Source organism: Mustela lutreola, chromosome 6, assembly GCF_030435805.1.
Source record: "Mustela lutreola isolate mMusLut2 chromosome 6, mMusLut2.pri, whole genome shotgun sequence".
In the NCBI taxonomy this organism is placed as follows: Eukaryota; Metazoa; Chordata; class Mammalia; order Carnivora; family Mustelidae; genus Mustela; species Mustela lutreola.
This window is the reverse complement of record NC_081295.1, coordinates 11890362-11911234: the sequence shown is the minus strand read 5'-3', so window position 1 is coordinate 11911234 and position 20873 is coordinate 11890362. Positions and strand designations below refer to the sequence as shown.

General features: G+C 49.3%; 1 protein-coding gene across 4 annotated transcripts in view; it reads left to right on the top strand.

The window, feature by feature from the left end:
- The window catches only part of TIAM2 (TIAM Rac1 associated GEF 2), a 226861-nt gene that overhangs the window by 184768 nt on the left and 21220 nt on the right, over positions 1-20873 (top strand). For 2 of the 4 annotated variants that reach the window (XM_059176685.1, XM_059176686.1), the window contains one exon: positions 2227-2330. The exons of 1 other annotated variant lie outside the window; for it this stretch is intronic. In XM_059176685.1, coding sequence (XP_059032668.1) covers positions 2227-2330 — 104 coding nt within the window. Of the gene's footprint in view, positions 1-2226; positions 2331-6048; positions 6372-20873 lie in introns of those variants that run through there. One more of the 4 variants, XM_059176687.1, reaches the window with a different exon arrangement.

The window sequence follows — 20873 nt, the reverse complement described above, 5'->3', positions numbered from 1 at the left end:
TCTCCCATTGGACGCACACATGTCCCGGGCTCAGAACCGCCACAGCTAGAACTGCTGAGCTCGTGAGTTCCACTCCAGCTCTTCCCATAAATCATCTGCCCCGTCACCAAGGTATAAAACCAGGTCCTCTGCCTTGACGTCTCCTTTCTGTGTCTTCTTCTATGAAACGGACAGCGAAGAGGAGCCCCGAGGGTTCACCTGCCGCCATTACTGCATTCACTTCATTTCTTTGCTCTTTTACGCTGAGTTCATTTGGGTCTTTTCACCTCATACCTGCAGGGTGGCTGTGACTTTCTGACTTGTTTTTCTCCCAAGGTCATGCCCTTTATTAATTGATTCCTCTGACACAGGGCACCTTCCCTCCCTTCACTGCCACAGCCACGCTCAAGACATTTCCAGAAGGTGCTGGGCTCTTCCTGAGATGTGCCTTCACTGAGTGGCCTGGCTCCTGCCTCCTGCTCCTGGAATCCTCTCTCCCCATGGCCCACCGGTCATTGTTAGCCTTAAGGACAAATGGATACCTCCAAGACTTAAAGACTTTGCTCAAATGCTTCCTTTGCTATTAAGTCTTTTAAGGTCCTTTGCAGAAGTAGCTTCCTTCCTGACAGTCCCTACTTCTTGGACTTTTCTTATATCGGACTCTTCTCCTCCTCCAAGACTAGAACCTCACCTTGAGAGCAGTAACCGTGTCTCACTCATTTTTGTATCCCTAGCGCTATGCCTAGAAAACAGCTTTTTTTTTTTTTTTTGCTCAAAAAGTGAAAAAAGTTTGTGTCGAGTACAGTAGGAACATGGGGTGTTTTCTTTTGTGGATCCTGTTGGTCGGTCTCCCTTAAGCACAGGTCCATGCAGCAGTCTAAGGAGGTGGTTGTGACGGAGGCACAGTGGTAGATTGATTTTGGCTCAGGAACTTATCTTGCTTCCCATGCGGTCGGCTTGGTTGTGACCGGGACTGCCTCTGTGGTGTAGTGTTTGGGGCCTAGGAAAGGTGAACCCAAGTATCCCCTCCTATCACTGCTATCTGAAGTTTTCCCAGGGATGTCTCATGCATCTGTGATCAGCACTGCTTTATCCAAGCTAACTTACTCCAACCACAAGTGTGACTTGGACTCTCTGGTTCTTTTCTGGGTAGGGTGAGAGGGTTTTGGAAGAGGCAAAAGGAAGAAGAAATTAGAGCTCCAGAATTCTGTAGATCATTTATATATTTTCGTTAAGTCTTCTCTTGTCTTAGAATCAAGTGTCTGTATTGTGGTTGGTTATATTAGCAATGATCATGGACCAGCATTCCTAAACGTGGGTTTCACCACTTCCTGGGGCTTCCATAGCTTCTAATGGGTGTCCTGGCCCCCAGCATGTTTGATTAACCTCTATCTCTGCTGGGTCAGCCTAGATCAACTTGGACAGGTTCAAGACCAATGACGACTTCTTGTAGCTAAGGGGATCAGAAACCATCTGGTTTCAGCTGGTTGATAAAGAGTTAGAATATAAATAAAGAGTTAGAATATAAACCTACATTATATTATGATACAGGCTAGATTTTCCATCTTTCTTGAATTTGTTAATTTGAGAGCCACTGGAAAGAACTGGGTGTGTGTGGCAGGTGTGTGTGGTTGTAGGTGGTGGGGGGTAGGGAGGAAGTGGACAGAAGCTCTACTTGCCTTTGATCTTAATTCTTAACCTTTACTCTGGAAGTTAAAGGTTTGTTCTTCCTCATGGGACTTTCAGTTTAGGATAAAATTGTGGTTGATGTCAGAAAATGAAAAGTTAAGCTTTCAAATGACCAAGTTGTGGGTTGTATTAAGAGCCCATGCTGTTGCATCCCTGGGTGTCCAAGGTTTCCTTGATTCTTACCTAAAATAGGGAAGTACCGACAATGGTCACTGCCATTTGAGTCTTGGTCCTAATAAATCCTTGACTATCAGAGCTTAGCAAAGTACAGTTTGCACAGCAACAGGCACAGTCACAAGGCATTGAAGTCACAGTCTTGACTGGTCCCCGGTTGCCTTTGAGAGTGGCAGGAGATGTGGCTTCTTTGTTAGCGGGTGCTGGGGTCTGTTGGAGGAGACCCTTCTTGTGGCTGCAAGGACCGCTCCTGCACACCGCTTCCGCGCCGTTCTATGCTGTCTTTTCCTCTCTCTCTTTATCCGAACGCTTAAACCAGTCATCGTGATTCTCGGCAAAGGGCCAAACTCACTTTTATGTGTGTTCTTGTTACTTTTCATGCAGATTTCAGCAACGTCCCTGATGTCACCACTGGCCTGAAAAGGAGTCAGACCGATGGCGCGCTGGCCCAGGTCCCCTACGGGGAGAAAACAGGGCAGACATTCGGGGTAAGATGCTGTCCCAAATCCAAAAGAAGGACCGGGCTGACAAGCATGAAACCCCCCGCTTCACCCGAAGTGGGGAAAAGAGATGGGGTTATCCAGACCCTGGGTCTGTCCGCTGAAACAGACATTTTTCCCTCTTAATGGAAATAGTTTCCTTATTTATTTGAAGCGAAGTGTGTTAGGACAGTTTGACGAGGACCGTCTATGCTCAGGAATTCTGAAAGTTATGGTCAATGACTCTGCTGCTTTCTTTTCTTTTTCTTTTTTTTTTTTTTTTTTTTTTTTTGCTCACAGATAAATTATTTTTGGAATGTTGTCACTTTGTTGTAAAAATATCTAAAACATAAAATTTGGTATTCTTACTATTTTTAAAGGCACATCACAGTGGTGTCAAGGACATTCACAATACCGTGCGTCCATCGCCACTGACCCATGTCAGAACTTGCTCATCATGCCAAGCAGAAACTCTGTACCCGTTAGATGGTATCTGTCCATTCACAGCCCCTCACCCACCCCCCCGGCTCGCCTGTTTCACATCCCTCATGGGTGGTCCTGCTGATATTTGTCCTTTTGTTCTGGCTTATTTCTCATGGTGTAAGGTTTTCAGAGTTCATCACGTTGAAGCGTGTGTCAGGACTTCCCTTCTTTGGAAGGCTGGATACTGTCCCGTTGTGTGTGCTGCGTCTTGCTTACCCATTCGTCTGCTGACGGGCACTTGGCTTGTTTCCACATTGGCCTGTTGTGAGTACTGCTGCAGTGGAGACGGGCATGCAAACATCTGCGTGCATCTTTGTTTTCAGTTCAGTTGGATACGCATCTGGGAGTGGAACGGCTGGGTCACGTGGCCGTTCTATGTGTGGCTTTTTCCCTGTGTCCCACAGGGCTCGCACCATCGTCCACTCCCATCAGTGGTGGGTGAGGGTCCTGATTCCTCCGTGTCCTCGCCACCTCTTGTGGTAGTCCGTGCCTTGCCTGCATTTTTAATTGTCCATCGAACATCCTTTCAAAAATGGTCTGCCCTACCTGACCTGTTTTAATACGCAGTCCAGTTTTAATTGATTTTGACATTATAACTGTGTTCAATTCCTTGCTTTTGTCTTAGATACAAGAATGGAGATATATAAGCTCTGACAAGTATTTTAAGGCAGCTTACAGGGGCGCCTGGGTGGCTCATTCGGTTGAGCATCTACCTTTGGCTCAAGTCATGATCCCAGGGTCCTGGAGTTGAGCCTTGAACGGGGGCGGGGGGTGCGGCTGGGAGGTGGGGGTCCCCTGCTCAGTGGGGAGTCTGCATCTGCATCTGCCTCTGCAGCTCCCCCTGCTTGTGGTCTCTCTGTCAAATAAATAAAATCTTTAAAAAAAAAAAAAAAAAAAAAGACAGCTTACAATCTGCTGGGTTAGAGGCTACCACCAGGGGCCAGTTGCTTTGGGGAGAAGCCGTGGGGCACAGCCCTGGGTGATGGTCCCAGGGAGAAGGGGATCGGGTTGGAGCCTGCCCACAGCGGAGCAGGTTGTGGTGGCCCCTGAGCTCTTCCCTCCTCTTCCTCACCCCTCCCCGCGTTTCTCCCCCATTCCTGATCCACCTCCTCCACAGTCCCTCCTCTCATCTTTCTGATTCCTCAGATGAAACACTGGTCTGGCTGTGCCCCAGGATGCAGCATCTTTTACGGAACTGAGATTGTCCACAGTTTTAGCCTTGTGCCTCTGTTCGATCTCTGGGGGATTAGTTGTTTTTGGGACCCCGACATCATAGCTGATAGTGATTATTATTTTTTTAAGAAATGCATCCTAGAGCATCATCTGGATGTGATTTGATTGCTTTGTCTTAAATTTTTGGAAGAAAGGTACCTGTTTCTGACCCACTTTAGAAGCTCAGCTGTCTGATTAAGGTCAGCGTGTCCGAGGGGCTCTGGCACGGTGCGGTGCTCAGGGGAGATCACTTAAAGCCACTAGGGGTGATGAGCTCCTCTCCATTGTAATCTGTTTGAGTTCCACTTTAAAGTTCTTAAGGAGGAAAGGAAATTCTTTTTCCAGGTTTTATTTTAACATTCAATAAAATAAATAGGCAAGAAGTTACCACGTTGAGGCTATTCTCAACTCTGTCATTTAACAATGCCTGTCATAATGACACAAAGCATTTACCAAATGAACGTTGGAGCATCAGAAATTGAAGAAAGGAGGAAAGGTTGCAGTTGGACTTAAAATTGGAGCTGACTGAGCTTACTTTTCATTGCTAAAATGCTTAGAGGAAAAAGCAAATACCAAAGAGGGGCCCTTGGGTGGTTGCAGTCAGGTAAGTAGTGACTCTTGATTTTGACTCAGGCCGTGATCCTCAGGGCTGTGAGATGATCGAGCCCCACATCGGGCTTTGTGCTGGGTGTGGGGTCTGCTTGTGAGTCTTTCTCCTTCTCCCCCACTGCCCGCTCATGTGTGCTCACTCTCTCTCTCAAATAAACTTTTTAAAAAAGATAAATACCAAAGAACACAGAAGACAAAAATATTGAAAGAGAATATCATCATGGTGAGCATTGCTGTCAATCCCTCTTAAGTCCAGAGTGGTCATCATCCTTTTCCAAACCTGAAGGTCGTAATAGGTCATAATAACAGACTTCAGGGCATTTCTCAACAATCCCAGTGTAATGCCTGGAAGTTACTTAGTTCACACATTCTTTGTTCCTTGGAAAAGAAGAATCAGAAGTAATTACTTTTGACCATCGGAAGTAATAATTGGTATGTATGTTAGTGAAAACAGAGTTTTGAATTTGAGAATTAAAAGACAGGGGCACCTGGGTGGCTCAGTCGGTTAAGCATCTGACTCTTGATTTCGGCTCAGGTCGTGATCTCAGGGTTGTGAGATCGGGCCCCACACTGGGCTCTGCACTGGGCGTGGAGCCTGCTTGAGATAGTCTCTCTCTCTCCCCCCTCTCCGCCCCCCCCCCCCCAATTCATGCTTGTTCACTCTTTGGCTCTTAAAAAAAAACAAAAAGAAAACAACAAAAAAAAGTTTTGTTTTGTATTATTATTTTCAGCCTCCTGGAAACATCGGGGTGTTCCTAAAAGCAATCCTTTTCTGTTTTCCGGTGGTGGTTTGGGAGTTGGACGACGCGTGTCCCGGTGTTGGGCATGGATCTTTCGAGCTCAGCCTGGGCGCTGCCCCATGGTCCCCATGGGAGGTGGTCGCTGCTCCGGAGAGAAGACTCGCCTCTGTCTCCTGAGCTTTCCACTCTGGCACATCTGGCCTTCTCAGGGGTCATTAACTTCTTTTCAGATTAGACCCCGGTTGAACCTGAGTTGTTTGGGATATTTTACTAATAATATTCTAGACTTTGAAATAAGGAATAATTTCCCTTGAAAATCAAATGCAGCCTGGCTTGATGAAGCACAGCTGTAAGTGGGGCTTTTGACAGCCCCGCAATTTCTGCAAATGGCTCATAATTGATTGCCTTCTTGCTCCTCAAGGGTGCCTATTACTGTCACAGCTCTTTGTATGCCCCTGTCAACCTCTCCTGTGTGCGGGCTCTTTCCTCCCCCCCAGTGTTGTTAGCAATTAGCTGGCACTATTGTAACAGTTCAGATTTTGAAAGGAATAAACAGTTTCTCTTTGGGTGAGGGGGCTGAAAGAGTTTCTGGGTTGTTCCGGGAACTTGAGGTGGGCTGAGCAGGCTCTGCAGAAATTCGGTTTGTGCTCCACTTTCTGGTCTCCAAGCTGGCTCTGAAGCTGGGGCACTCTGTGGCTTTGTCATCCTTGTGCGTGCCCTGACCTGGTGTCTCCCCAGAGCCAGCAGGCTCGGCATGGGGTGGAAATCCAGAGGAAGGGGGTGCGTTTCCCCCACCCATCGGCGCTGCCTCGGAGGAAGAGCTTGGTGGCGCTAGGACGTCCTCGCGAATGTGACTTGGAACACCAGTTTGGAATTTTTTTTGTTGCCTGGGGATGAAAGCGAGAGAGCGTGCATCCTACTCGTTTCCCAACAGCCGGCCATAGATGTAATCCTTTCTCCCAGAGGGAGCAGGTTCCTTTGAACTTTTCCTTTCTATGTACAGCATGTAAGTAAGCGGGGGCTTTGATCCCAGGGGTGCCGATTCTGATCCAAACGTAGGCATGCTTGCATGGTTTCCTTTTTCTCTGTCTTGAAAGTTGATTTTGCTCTGAAATGTCTATAGGTTGTTATGCAGACGGGAAGATATGCCTTCTTTCCAGGAGGGAATCCTGACTGTAATCTTTAAACACTCTCTGCAGCTAAGGATGCGAGAATTTCTTTTGGATTCTAGTTTCTCTGTAGCACTGTCTACTTTTCCTTTCTCCTTCCTACCTTGCAAGGGTTTTTCAGTGGTTCTCTGCAATAGTTTGGTCCTTTTGAAATATACCGGAAAGCCCAGAAATTTCAGATATTTACTCTAAAATCCGCTTGAAAAGAGGGGTTAATTTGAAGGCAGTAAATAATTTTCTGCTTTGTGCCATTTCATTGGAGCATAGCACATGCTAGTATCAGACTTCATGCTGTAAAAGAAAATCCCCCAAAGTGAAACCGTTTTCTCTGAGGTAAGCAGAGTTTTTACTTTAGTTATTCCTGATTAAATGTTTTTTCAGCTTTTTTAGAAGAATTTTATGTAATCACCTAGTGTAGCTTTGGCAGTGATTATTTTTATAGTTTGTGGGCGTTGTGTTGCTAGAACAGAGAGCATGGGAATCTGGAGATACACAGCATGACAACTGTGTGTTGTGCTCTTTGCAATTTAATAACGCTTAAGATCTGTTTTGCCCTTTCATTTGTGCAAGGTGGAAAAAAGGGCCATGCACCAATGGTTAGGTTTTAGAACACAGCATGAATATAACTTGAATTTAATGTTTAATGCCTGTTCGCCCACTTATCTTCACATTTTGTGTTTTTTACATGAATTCCTTTTAAGAGCTTGCATTATCTAAGAAGCGAAAGGAAGAGATTCTTGGACATATAATCTGTTTTCCTGCACGCTCATGTTGTACATCTTTCTACCTTATCTTTGAATCTCCTGCATTGTTTCAAGGTCTGTTTGGTCGTAAGTTACTCTGGCTAGAAAGTGAAATTAAAATAGAATTTCTTTATAAATCGTGGTCTTTCTACATGGCTGCTATTCTGTCGATTAATATGATCATGATCTGTTTTAAAGAGCTAAATATACCTGTGGTAAATGCATGTCATTGACAGGATCCCTGACATGTGAATGAACAGAGACATAGAATCCTCTTAGCAGGGAATGTTGTGGCGTCTGACCTTCTCCAGGGGTGAGACTATCCTCCTTCGCAGTGCATGAATCCAGGTGGGCAGCTGGATAACGGGAAGAGGTCTCAGCCTCACGGTTGGGAACCTGAGCCTGTGTCCTGGCCCACCGGGCTTTACCATGGCATGCCCTGGGGCAAGGCGCCCAGATAGCCTCAGTGTCTATCCTCACTTGTGAGGGAACATAACAGTGCCAGCAGCCCTGTGTTGCTCAGAGGATTGTGCATGGTTATACACACACCCCTGAGAGCTTGTTAGGCAGAGACGACATTCTTCCTGATGTGTCTCCCGCACGGACAGCGCTCCGGGTTCTTTCTCCTTCTGCATCTCTAACACGTGGCTTACCCGCCTTCGATGCCTGCCCGGTCTTCCTGAAGGGAGAATCTGGCGGTCAGATCCTGCTGAGCTATCCCAGGACACGAAAAAGAATTGGGAACGGAAGCCCTGGCAGTTGGGTCCTCTTAGCTGTGGGTCACGGGCACAAAGACCCAACCCGCCCACCTTCGGAGCTAGTCTGTCTTGTGCAGAGTGCCGTGGACAGACACCCTTTTCTTTAGAGCTGCTTCCAGTGATTCACGGAATAGTGTCTGTCAGGTCTGCCCTTCTCTTCAGCAGGAGTGGGCTGTGAATATTGAGAAGCTTGGTGAAGCCTGAGACATGGCCCCTTGGGAGGTCTTACAGACTCGCACCTTTTGCAAGAGCAGCGTCTCTTCAGGGCCATGGGCTCAGGCTAACACAGATCCAGCTGAGCTGAGTTTTCTGCCCAGCTCTCAGGTGTTCTGCGTTTCTAACACCGTGGTACGCCCATGTGGCAGGGACTTGGCGGCAAGTTTGTGGAGTTGTTGGAAGCAACTGTGCTTAGTTTCTGTGGGAGTCCAAAAGTCCATTTGATCTCTTTGGAGCTGATTGGAATTTTTTTTTCTTTTTTAATTACTAGTTTCCTAGCTCTAGGGGTTAGTGCCCAGCTCGTGGTCTGTCCTCATCTTTAGGGCTGATGTGTCAGGAAGATGCCGACTGTTTGGTGTGTGTGGCAGGAAGGGACATCGCAGCTTCATGAAGCACGCAGAGCCCTATCCTCTTTGTTGGGCTCTTCTGCGGGGTTGGAGATGGTACCCACGGTGTCAAATGCGAGAGAGAGAAAAAGAGGGGAGAGAGGAGAGAGCGGGGAGGGAGGGAGGGAGAGAGAGAGAGAGAGAGAGGCAGGCAGGAAGAGGAGAAAAAGCAGATCTCCATGCAGGGTGTGGGCAGGGCCGGCTGGAAGGGGTTGGCATCGAGAACAGGGGAACCCTCTGAGCCAGGAGCTACATGGCAAGCAGTTTGGTCAGGGAGAGTCTGTCCAAGGGAAGGGGGACAGACAGTGGAGCTGACAGTGCAGCAGTGCGGAGAAATGTTGCTGGGGTTGACTTCTCTTCCCTTTCCCAGATGCCACCCTACCAACATGGCCACGGGGCTGGGTCCTAAAGGGGCTTGTGCTGGGCCAGTGTGTCCCTGGGCACAAGCATACTGGAAAATGGGAAGGGGGTTGCTGCCACGGGCAGAGCTGTGAGCTCTCCAGAGCCCAGACACACAGCAATTGCCAACAACATGGCAGTGCCCGATGACCGCTCAGCCATCTGTGCCTTTGCCAGGAAGGCTCTAGAAGCTCAGAGGCTGGGGCTGCTTGTCGGGTGAGACTGGCTGGGGTGTGGGGGCCACAGGGAGCCGTGCTCGTGTGCCCTGTATGGGCCGAGAGTACGTGTGTTGAGGCAGCAGAGCGAGTGGAGCCCAACAAGACTGGTCTGGAAGCCGGGCTGTTGGGTGTTTGTCCCCGGGGTGCTGGTCTGGGGCTGGCCGTGTACTGGGCACAACAGTACCAGCTCAGGGAGGCTGGACACCTTCAGGAGCCCCTCGGGCCCTGGCTTCCCCTTCCCGTCTCGGTTTCCCTGCTGGCCTCTAACTTCCTCCTGTTTGGCCTCCCCCAGCCCCAACAGCCCTTTCCTTCCTGCCTCCCTCTGGCCCCTGCTGCTGCCTCATTCTCCTCAGGACTTCGCCCTTCACCCTGGTTTCCTGGGAACAAGACCGAGTTGTCACGGGGAGTCGTCCTGGGAGTCCCTCAGGGAGGAAGGAAGAAGCCGGAAGGCGTCAGGAGGCCATGTTGGCACCGCGGCGTGAATCAGCGAGAGGGCAGGTGGGCTTGTCGCTGGATGGGGCTCTGGAATCCACCGGCCGTGCCGAGGGGTGATTCGACCCCCTTCTCAGGCTGTGGGGACTGTGACTCCCAGGAAAGTGCATGAGTCTCCCTGGAGCCCGGCCCCACAAAGGCTTTGCCCCGAGGTGCAGAGACTCTCTCTAGACATGGGGACTGTCTTCCCACATTGGTTTCGGGTGTGGGCCTCTCCCGGCCCGTCCTCTCCTTTGAAGCAGCGGGGGCCATGACTTTGCTCCCAGCGTCTCCGAGAAGAGACTGGAAGAGAGTACGTTTGTCCTCTCCGAGGCCAGGCAGAGGCCCACGTTTGAAGAGCAGCCTGCCAGCCACTGCCTCTCCGGCCGTGGGTGGCAGAGAGGGACCCCAGCTGGGCTCCTCGGGACACCTCCCCGGTTGCCTCGTGTCGGGCAAGGGCTGGGGGGTGGCGGGGGTGGAGGCAAGTTGCCTGCGGTCTGCGTTGGTTGCTGAGCCGGCCGTGCGCTCTTGGATTTGGTCGCGGAGGCGAGGCTGCCCCCTTCCGTCGTCTTCCTCCTCCGTGGTGTTCGGCCTCTGTGTCTCCAGGTTCATTTTCTTTCTAGGCTTCCTGGATTGGAGACAGAGTAATTTCAGAAGCCTCTTCCTTTTTGATGGAGAAGAAAGCAGGGAGTCTGAGCGGGGAGGCGCGGGCCAGACCCCACCTTCAGTAAACCCCACTTGTGCATGTTCTCAGGGGAAGCCTGCTGGGCGTGGGTGGTCGCTGGGTTGGTCCCCACGTCTGACACTGAAGTCCTTTGTCCTTGGAGAAGTCCTCAGACGTGTGCATCTGCACATGGAGGGGTGGTTCGGCTGGTCGTGGGGGCCCGTCCTGCCTCTGTCTGTGCTGCTCTGACACCTCGGCCAGCCTCGCTCTCTGCCCCAACACCCGACCTGAAGCCGTCTTTTGCCTGATGTGACCTTTTCTTGTGAGTACAGGGAGCTGCTTAAAAGGGAAATAAATTCTAGAAGAAACCATTTAGAATTAGCTCTGGTGGTTGTCCTTCACATGGTTAATGACGTTAAAACCTGTAGGATTTATGGAGGCTGAAGGCCGTGGGAAGTGAAGGTGGGGTGGTTAGGTGCGCTATTCCCGTGTCTGCGCCAGCCGTGTCCTCTCTTACCTGCTTGAGAAAAATTCGAGTGGACTTTTGAGCGACTGATGAAAGTGAGGCGTCCTCAGGAAATGGCTCCTGTACGTGAGAAGTCACTGCAGTTCTAGTTCTGCTCAGGACATTCCCTCACAGGTTTCCTCCTCAGGAATTCGTGGGCTGTGTGTTCATGATTCCAACATTGAGTACAGTAGTCTAGCTTCTGTCTTGACTTAATATTATTAACATTACAGACTTCATTATCAGGTACTTACAGAATGAAAAGCATTATGTTTCCTTTCTTTTCCCTTTTTTTTTTTTTTTTTTTTTGGACCTTGAGATCCTGAAATCAAGACCTGAGCAGAGATCAAGAGTCGAGAGTCGGATGATTAACTAGCTGAGCCCCACCAGACGATCCTAGCCCTATGTTTCTTTAGCCAAGTGACATTTTGAACTTTGTCTTTATCTTCAGGTCTGATTTGTGTGGTGGGCTTGTCAGGACTAAGGTCTTATTTTAATGTGTGAAGAGACATTGAGGAACATTACGTAATAAGAACCCCACCCTAGATGGCATAAACCATTAGGTTGAGACCAAGGAGAATATTGGTGGTGGTGGTTAGAAATTCCTGCATAGTTGACACCAATGACAGCGTTATGCACTGGTGTTCTAGCATTTTCAAAGTTTTATTTTCTGTAATTAGTGAAAAAAAGGTGATTTCTGTGGGAGGTGGGGGCATACATTTCAATCTTGACCCCAAGCCAACATTTCATAGAACTCCCTTCTGTAAAATCAGCAGCTGTCTGCGGGACCAGAGGGTGGTTGTATGCCCAGTTCAGGGAATGAGTAGGCAGCAGACAATCCTGTGGTCTCCCTGGAGCCGTGGAGAGGACTTCACCCCCGGTCCCGACACGTCAGCAAGCCAGCGAAGGCTCTGCTGCTCCTTCCTCTCCTTGTCTTTTGAAGGAATAACAGCCACAGTTATGATCTCATTTTGGCTCCCAGTCTTTGGGTGCCCTGAGTCCTTATCTGTCTTACCTTCAATATATACCAACAGTGGGGGTTGGTGTAGGGTCATCTCTGTTCCTTCAGTCATCGGGACCTCCCCCATAAAGGCATTCCCTGATGTTAGCCGTTGGTAGGAGGCCTGAGACATTCGTGTCGATGCCTTCGTTGAAAGTCCTGTATGCCAGAGATTGTAGCCCCGGGAAGACCTTGCTTGTCCTGCACGAGCACAGATGTATCTGAGCCTCTGTACATTCTCTTCACACCTCTCATTACTCACAGCAGATTCTCACCTTTTAATAATGTCCCAGCCCCACACAGCAGCTGCTTTCACTTGCTGAAAAAGTTCTGAGAAGTTGTTCTGAGTCATTTTGCAATTTCCTCTGTAGTGCCTGCCCGGAGCCGACTCTGTGCCACTGTGGTGGGGGGTGGCAGGCGCTAAGGGAGTAGGGGTTTGGGGACCCCGTGGGGAACACTTCACCCCCTTCCAGTACTAGCCTCTGACTCCCCAGGGGAGAGGTTGGATTATTAGTTTCATAACTCAGTCTCCTGCTGTTCTTGATAATAGCACGAAGGACCAGGCAACACAAAATATATTTGTCACTAATATGGGAAAACTGAGGGCATGGTTTTCGATGCCCCCAGTTCTGTCTTTTCTCCTTTCCATTCTTCTGTTTGTTGTCACGCCTCCCTATCCCTTCTTCTGTTTGTTCAGCCTCCAAGCATCCCTCGTCCTCTGTGACCCCCTTCCTTCACACACTCTGGGTCTTTGCCGCCACCTAAGTTCTCTTGTGTTTTCAGAAAACAGCTGTCAGATGAGGAAGCTCTTAGATGTGCAATTGCTTAGAAGTTTCTGGCTTGGCATTGCCCTGGCTGGGGGTTTCCACAAGTGTTGGGACACTCGAGGAGTCCTGCCAAGGGGCTTCAAGTTGGCTTTGAGTTGGCTCTGAGTTGGCTTCAAATTGGCTTTGGAAGGTTCTAGAATCTAGTACCTTCATGGTTCTTCAGCCATGACATAAAGGATGATGAGCTGAGAAGACTGGCCTGGGCAGTGTCAGCTTGTTGTTTCAGAAACCAAGGTGGGGCAGGGTGTCTGCCTAGCAAGGTCTTGAATACAGTGGTTTTACAGATAAGTTTCTGCGATGGAGAGACTGTTATCAAATTAGTCATCTCAGGTGAGATTTAAAATCAGTTTTCTGTGTCTGAGGCTTTAAAATTTTTTTTTTAAATTGGCATTCTGTCATGGTCATGGTGGTCTCTGATGTCTTTTGGTTTTGCTTGAGCTCCTGCCTGCCCGCGTGTGCTACCATAGCCTTCCACTGTGCCCTGTGCTCCCGGGGAAACGTGGCTTTGATTACTTTGGATTTATTGACTTGCATTTTCTAGAAGGTTGATCAAATTGCCAGTTTATCAAAAATAATTGTTGTCCTAGTTTAAATTTTATGCCCTCATTTCTATTATTGAGTCTGTGTTAGATTTTTAGAGATTGGGGGTGAAGTCTCAGGTAATGTGTATGAGGCAAATATTGTTCTGTATGAGGTGATTGATTTGAGGTCCTGCCAACAAGATACCATCCAGAGTAATGGAACAGACTTGACTGTAACACTGCTTAAATGGGGCGCCCAGGTGGCTCTTTCAGTTAAGTGTCTGACTCTTGGTCTCAGCTCAGGTCATGATCTCAGGGTCATGAGATCGAGCCCTCTGTCAGGCTCTGCTCTCAGCGCAAAGTCTGCTTGGGATTCTCTCTCTCCCTCTGCCTCTCTCTCTCTCAAATAAATCTTTAAGAAAATAACACTGCTTAAATCTAGCAAAAAAAAAAAAATTAACTACAACTAGAAGTAGAGGGGTCCGCAGGCTGTATCCGTGCTCACTCCAATAGCACTTGGCAGTATCCAAGCCTAAGAAAGGTGGTCAGGATATTAACAAGTAATTTGCATTTCATGTTTTTGTGATTTTTTTTCTTCCCAATGCTACAGTTTTTAGATACCAGATTCCAGGTACTATTTTCAGCCAAACATGAGAAGTGACAGTCTAAGGGTTTTTAAGTCCAAAGGGGATGTGGTAGGTTTCAGACAGTTTAGAGGGCCTAGCCTTCTCTCCCTACCCCAGCACCATTTTTCCTAAGTGACTGAGAGCCATCTTTGACCCATGCATTGGAACAGCAATTGGTAGAAGTCTGTGTAGTTACGGGCTTCTGGATGGCTTAGTCCGTTATGTGTCTGCCTTTGGTGCAGGCTGTGATCTCGGGGTCCTGGGATTGAGACCTGTGTTGGGCTACCAAGGAGCGAAGAGTCTACTTCTGCTTCTCTCTCTCCCTCTCCCCCGCTACTAATGCTCACACACACTCTCTCTCCTCTTTTGCTCTTTCTCAAATAAAAAATAAAAAGTAGTTACTAAAGGGTTGCAAAGGTATGAGCCACCAGAGGGGGTGAGGAGAGCCAGCTCCTGTCCTCCTACAGCTCCACTGGGGTCAGGCAGGGCTGTCAGCCACCTTGGTTTGCTGTGCAGCACGCGATCTTAGATGGTGAAGTTTAAGGGCTCAGGAAAGTTTTTAAAGGATGCATAATTGGCTTCAAATTCGGGCAGGGAAAGAGCCCCCTTCACTCTTCACGTCAGAGCGTATACTCTGGTTCTTCTGTCCCAGAAAGAGAAATGATGGCTCGGTTTCTTCTGGAGACTGTTGGAGGGCCACTGCAAGGTTGTTGACTGTTCTGTGCCTCCCTCACGGGTGGCCGTGTGTGGACTCTGAGGGTCCCTGTGGCCCAGGCTATGCCAAACAGTGTATTTGCAGTTGATATTTGGAGAGCGGGATAGAGAAGGGAGAAGATCCCCAAGAAGGATTTCATCCCTTCCGATAATATGGGGGAAAACCAAATAGATGTGAGTCTCTTAATTTGCTGTTGCTGGAGCGGGTGGGGAGTGGAAAGACATGGGACCGAGTGCTGGAGCCTCTCGCTGCCTGGTTCGCCTTAGAAAAGTCTCCTCATCCTCTGAATCCCCATATCCTTATCAAAAAGAATAGGACTGTATCTCCAGGATAGCTTCAAGGAGGTAAAATCAGAGAAGAGCCATGTGTGAGAAACAGCTTTGGAAACTACCAGGGGCACCAAGCCAGGGTGGTGGGGGGACCGCTGTAGGCCCGGTTAGTCCGTGTGGCCGTGAACACCCTCACGGAGAAGACTCTGTGAGACAGGCAGACCCAAGGCTTTTGTGAGGCCAGGATGGAAAGACAGACCAAGCCTATCAGGGGATGCGAGTCTAGGCAGTCTGGAGGCTGAGATGCTCAAGGACAATCATCAAGGAACTGGAATGGGTACAACTGTCTTTCTGAGCATCTTAGAAGTGCTCTCAGAGCTGAGAGCTTGGTCTGCAGCTAGGAAACGGGGGCTACCAGGCTTTTTTTTTGTTCTAGATAAGGCAATCAGGAGCCCATGTAGAGGACAACTAGAAAGATAATATGCTTCTTAGGGAACCGCAGGAAAGGGGAGAGGACTCAGCTGTGAGGGAGGCTGGGCTTGGGTCGCAGGGCAGTGCTGTCCTGGGCAAAGGTGGACACAGCCTGAACCATTAAAGCCAAGTGTGTGCAACTGCCCCCTTCCGGGATCCAGCTGTCTGATCCTCTTTTATTTTTCATGCACACTTGACTTGCCCCGAAAATTGGTGGCTGTCAGATTGATCAAAGCTCTCGCTGGTCCGGAATATGATTGCAGCTGGCGCTTATACGGATGCATCGTTTTCCCTCAAATACAGTGACAAAGATAGGAAAAAAAGGCTAATAAATCTTCAGAACAGGTAACACTTCAAGACCTTTCCTGCAAGAACTACTTCAGTAATCTATTATCAGTTGCCAGGAATAAAGTCAGAGACCTCTTTTTTTTTTTTTTTCTTAGAGATCTTATTTATTTAGTTGCCAGAGATCACAAGTAGGCAGAGAGGCAGAGAGAGGTGGGGGGGAGGCAGGCTCCCTCCAGAGCAGAGAACCCAATGCGGGGCTCGATCCCAGGACCCTGGGATCATGACCTGATTTGATTGCCAGAATGAAAGTCGGTGGTGAGAGACTACTGAAGGAAGAAGGGAAGTGGACCTTAGCCCAGAAATCAGCACCTCTGGATGGAAGAAGGCCTGAGAGTAGTGTTGGTGGAAAAGTCAGAGTTAAGCTTATATTTTACAAAAATAGTTCATTTGAAAAATACTGATTTAGAGACGTATTTCGCCAGATAAACATATTTGGTATGAATGTTAAGTGATAGAAAGTAAGCTTAGAAAGGATTTAAATTCGGGTCTAAATTGCAGGACAAACAGAATCCTCTCAGCCATCAAAAAGCAACACAAAATAAAGCCCAACCCAGTCTGAGACTTGGGGTCCTGTCTCGGAGCCCTGCGTCTGTGCCAGCTGAGCAGGCAGGTGTTTTGTTTTGTTTTGGATGCAGTTGAAAGCCTAGGACATAAAAGGGTTTATGTCTCATGTGACTTAAGATGCCGTTTGTAGTCTCTAGAAAAATAACGTTGAAGTCCTCTTTTAAATTTCCACTTCACTAGAAATTCTCAGAATAATGTTTATAGGTTGGGTTTTTAAATTAAGACTAATTTCAGAAGAAGACTCTTTATTGATTTGGGGTCATCTTTCTGTTACCAGGAGTTGGCACACTTTTCCTCTGAGCGGACAGTTAATGTTTTAGGCTCTTGGCAAGGCTTCAGCTCTGCCTTCCGGGGCAGAAGCAGCCAGGGATGCCGGGCAGCTAAGTGCGCGTGGCGGCCAAGTGCTCATGGAACTTGACCTACGGCAGCAGGTGGAGGGTTCCACTGGCCCCCAAGGCCTTCATTGGCTGACCCTTGCTCTGAGGATGCACCCTTGCCTCTACTCTCTGTTTTCCAGGGGGGTCGTTAAAGTCTCTGTTACTCCGTGGGCCGCGCGCATTTGTGCTGTCAGAGGTCAAGGGGAGACTCTGTGCCACATGCATCTCTCTTGACGTGCAGGTTTAACGGCACATTGGAGGGAACCCACGGCTTGCTTTCTGGGTGAAAAAGGGAAATCAAAGACACAGGACCTGGCGTGGGCTGTGTTAGATGGGATGAGCCGTTTTATGTAAACTGTGTAAGTGTGGTCCTGAAACACACAGTCTTTGCTTCGAAGGAAGTGCCCGGTGGTGCAGAAATGCTGCTCAAACCCTTGAGACGGCCTTGGCAGAGACAGCTCGTCTTACTCGTATCTGAGTTCTGACCCAACTCGGGTTAAATAAAGGCAGGCAGCAGGCCCTGGATCAGTGGCTCCCTTCTGGAGCCTGGTAGAGGGATGAGGGGGTGGCGGGGAGTGACTGGCCCTGGGAGCCCCAGAGCCTCCAGCGGGCGCCTCCCTGGCCTCAGGGAGTTTTTACTGTTGGGACACACAGGTGCCACCTGAATGCGCTGCTAGCTTCCCTCCCTCGAGAGTTTGCACAAACTTGGCTTCTCTTTCAGCCGCTGTGGAGGCTGCAGCCCCCAGCCATGCCCTCCTGTGCCCCTCCCCCACACTCTCCCAGGAGGGCAGGGTCTCCACGCGGGGCTCAGTGCTTCATCCTCAGCACCCAGCGCGGAGCCTGGCGTAGAGGAGGGGCTCCGTGAGAGAGTGCCGAAATCGTGAAGTGTGATTTTTCTGGCCCACCCTTTGGGGGAATTTGGAGGAAATTTCTTCTTCTATATTTCAAAAAAAATGGCAGAACTTGGCAAGCTGAACTCCTTGTACAAATGTTGACTTTTATCAATCCCTTGTCCTGTGCTAAGTAGTTTTAGGTTTTACCTCATGGACTCATCGCAAGGGCCCTCTCAGACCTGATCCCTGCTTTCCAGGTGGGCACACGGGGTCGGGGGTGGGGGGGGGAATCCGTCAAGGCCACACAGTGGGGAACCGCCGTGGTCAGCAGCTGGGGGGTACCTCCGCAGCCTGTGTGCGTGAGTCCCCTGTCTTGGAAAAAGTGTTTCAGAAATCTTGGCCCAGCACGTGCTCTGAGGCCCTTGGCATGAGCTTTGCTCAGATTCCAGGGTAACGAGAGAGGGCTCAGGTGATGGGCTGTCCCACTCGGGATGCACATGCCCCTGTCTTTCATGCCACCTTGATGCTCACCTTGTCATCCTCGGTCAGGTGTGGACCTGACAGGTGGCCACATCAGGGTTGTCCATCTCTGCCACCCACCCCTGCTCTCCCCTGTAGCCCAGGCCCCTGCCTCTGTCTCCCACCCCCTCCCTGCTCTGCCTGACCCTCTGGCCACAGCTGCTCTGGCCCCCAGGTCCAGGCACACCCCGTGCTCCCTCCAGCCCCAGACCTGGCTTTGTGTAGAGAACTCATTTATCCCAAGTGCCTGGCGTCAGTGTTCGCAGCTCAGACCACGGTGGGTCTCGGTTCTGTGTCCACAGGACCCCACACTTCGGGCACCGATCATCTTGAATTACTTGCGCAGAGTGTGGCTTCCTAGCCAAACACCATGAGCGGAGGAACTGTGTCAGTCTGTTCATCGCTGTGTCCATAGAAACAGAACACTTTGAGCCTTTTCAACCTCAAATCATTTTTTTTAAGTGACAGGAAAGGAGTGCATTTATTAAAAATACTTAAAAATTAAACCACTGTAAAAGAGAAAATTCAAATGAGCCAAAGGATAAAAATATCTTGGTTAACACTGCATATGTGATATATATCATTCCATTTTTAGAAAATCTGTGCGTGTATGTTCTTGTGTGCTAGAGAGACACAAAACGCACACCTCTTTCCTGCCCTTCCCGGGAAGTCGTGGCCTTCTCGGGTCAGCAGCCACGTGTCTGTCCCGTCGCTGGGAACTGTTCTGACACCTCAGTGCATTTCTGTGCCCTGATTTATTGGGCTGTTCTTTATGTTTCAGTATAAAATAAGGGCTCTCCTGTGACATCAGCTCATGTTCACTTTTACGGTTTCTGTTCCTCTTCTGCTTTTGGAAATAGAACTCTTTGGTCTGAAAAACAGAGCATGGGTGTTTGCTCATCCTTTTTGTACCATTTGGATAAATCTAAAAACCTGTTTCTCTAGAGTTTTCCATCTAGGGATTGTTTTACTAAGACCAAGGCCCTCCCTCCCCCGCCCAAATATGAATTTCACTGATCACCTTGAATGCTTTTTAACCCCCACCCTAGCCTGCCAAGGTGCTGAGCACTGTCGCCTCCTCCCCTCCCGAGAACCCCTGGGGGTGGGGGTCAGGCATGGCCTCGGCCACGGGTCCTGCAGCCGCTGACGTCTGACCTGGCACGGGGTTGGGGGGCCATCCCTGTGGGATGAAGCCCATCTCCGCTCGCTCGCCTTCCCAGGAAGTCATTTGGCTCTTTGTGCTCCTTCTGGATTCCTGCTGCTGGAGCCATTTGGGGATAATATTAGATCTTTCTGTAAGTTAGTGACTTTAATGTAGTGCAGAGTAAATTGAAAAGTCCTTTGTACAATTTTTAGATATTCCTTTTTTAAATTTTTTTTTTAAACTAAGAGGAACTTTCCTGACAATTTGCTAGGATGTGACAGCTGACACAGTAGTTGCACTCAGAGCGCTGGGTCCTGCAGGCTTCTCGCAGCTTCCAGATGATAAGAGCACACACAGAGCGTGCAGACTGCACCTCCCCAGGGCTGGACTATCCTGGAGCATAACTAGTCATTTTCCTAGAGTCTAAAGCTTGTTTTTTATTTTTTTCTAACATTCGTTTTAGGGGTAATAGAAGTAGTAGAAACCTAGCTCTTCTGCTTCGTATGCTGGTGTAATGAAACTCTGTGACCATGAGCCAGACAGGGCTTCAGTCCCCAGCGATGGCTCAGTCTCAACTGGTCTGCGTGGCGGAGGGGGGAGGATACGGCGGCAGCTGGGGGGCTCCCAGACGGACCCCTTGTGGTCACGGGACCAGGTACCCGAGCAGGACGAGGGTATCTTTCCCGTGAGGTCCACACATCAGCTAAGTCCGTTAAGGATCTTCCCTCCAAGTTCACATTCGTTTCCTCTGAACCAGGGACAGAAGGAAGTGCCTTCTGGAAATGCTGTCATTTATCTTTTCCCTGTGAAATAGGATTCCAAGTTATGCAGCACTTTTCAGCCCCTTTTCTTAGGCTGGGGGTATTCAGGGCCCCAGTGTTACAAACAGCCGCCTCTGACGGACGAGTCCGCGGCGCCTGCCGTCTCTCCCTCCGTGACCACTGGGCTGCTGACAGGTGGGAAAGCCCAGGCCACACTTGGCTGCTGAGCCGCGGGCTCCCGAGGGCCCCGATAGTCCGTGGAGTGACTGCGGCATCTCAGGATACTTCTAGACAATGTGATGCACTCATCCCACCATAATTTTTTTCTTTTAAGATCCAGATCCCAGCGTAAGGTCAAAAGCCTCCAAGAGCCACGTATCCAAATCAGAGAGAGTACATGTCGAAGTTGTTACGTCCAGGGGATGAGATTTTATTAATATGAAGCCAGGCGAAGGGGGCATGACACCTTTCTGTGCAAGAGTGTTGCACTGAGTCGAGGTCCGAGGTCGGAAGGGGCACTCGGGCTCTAGCCCCTGCGTTCCTCCCGAGAGACCCAGGGCGAGATGCTGGAGCTGGGAGTTGGGGCGCCTGGAGTGGAGACATGTTTCAGCCCCGGTTTAAGGGAGCAGCAGGCCTCCTTAGCCACACATTGAAAACACCGAAACCAAAAGTAACTTTCGGATACCTTTTCTCTCCCAGTTTTTTCAAGGTATGGTTGATAAAACGATCTTTAAAGTGTACCACCTGATGATTTGCTGGGCACAGACACTGAGCCGTCATTATCATGGTCAAGTTAACAAACACATCCATCACCTCGCACGGTTACGTTTGTGTGGGTGGCAAAAGCACTTAAGCACCTTCATGCCCAGGTCGTCAGGGAGTTCCTCAGCTGTAAATAAGATCAAACCATTTCCAAGCTGGGATCCGCCTTGGTGTAAGCTCAAAACCTGACAAAAATGTGTTTTGGTCAGTATCACTGCTGTATCCTTACGCCATAGTTTTAG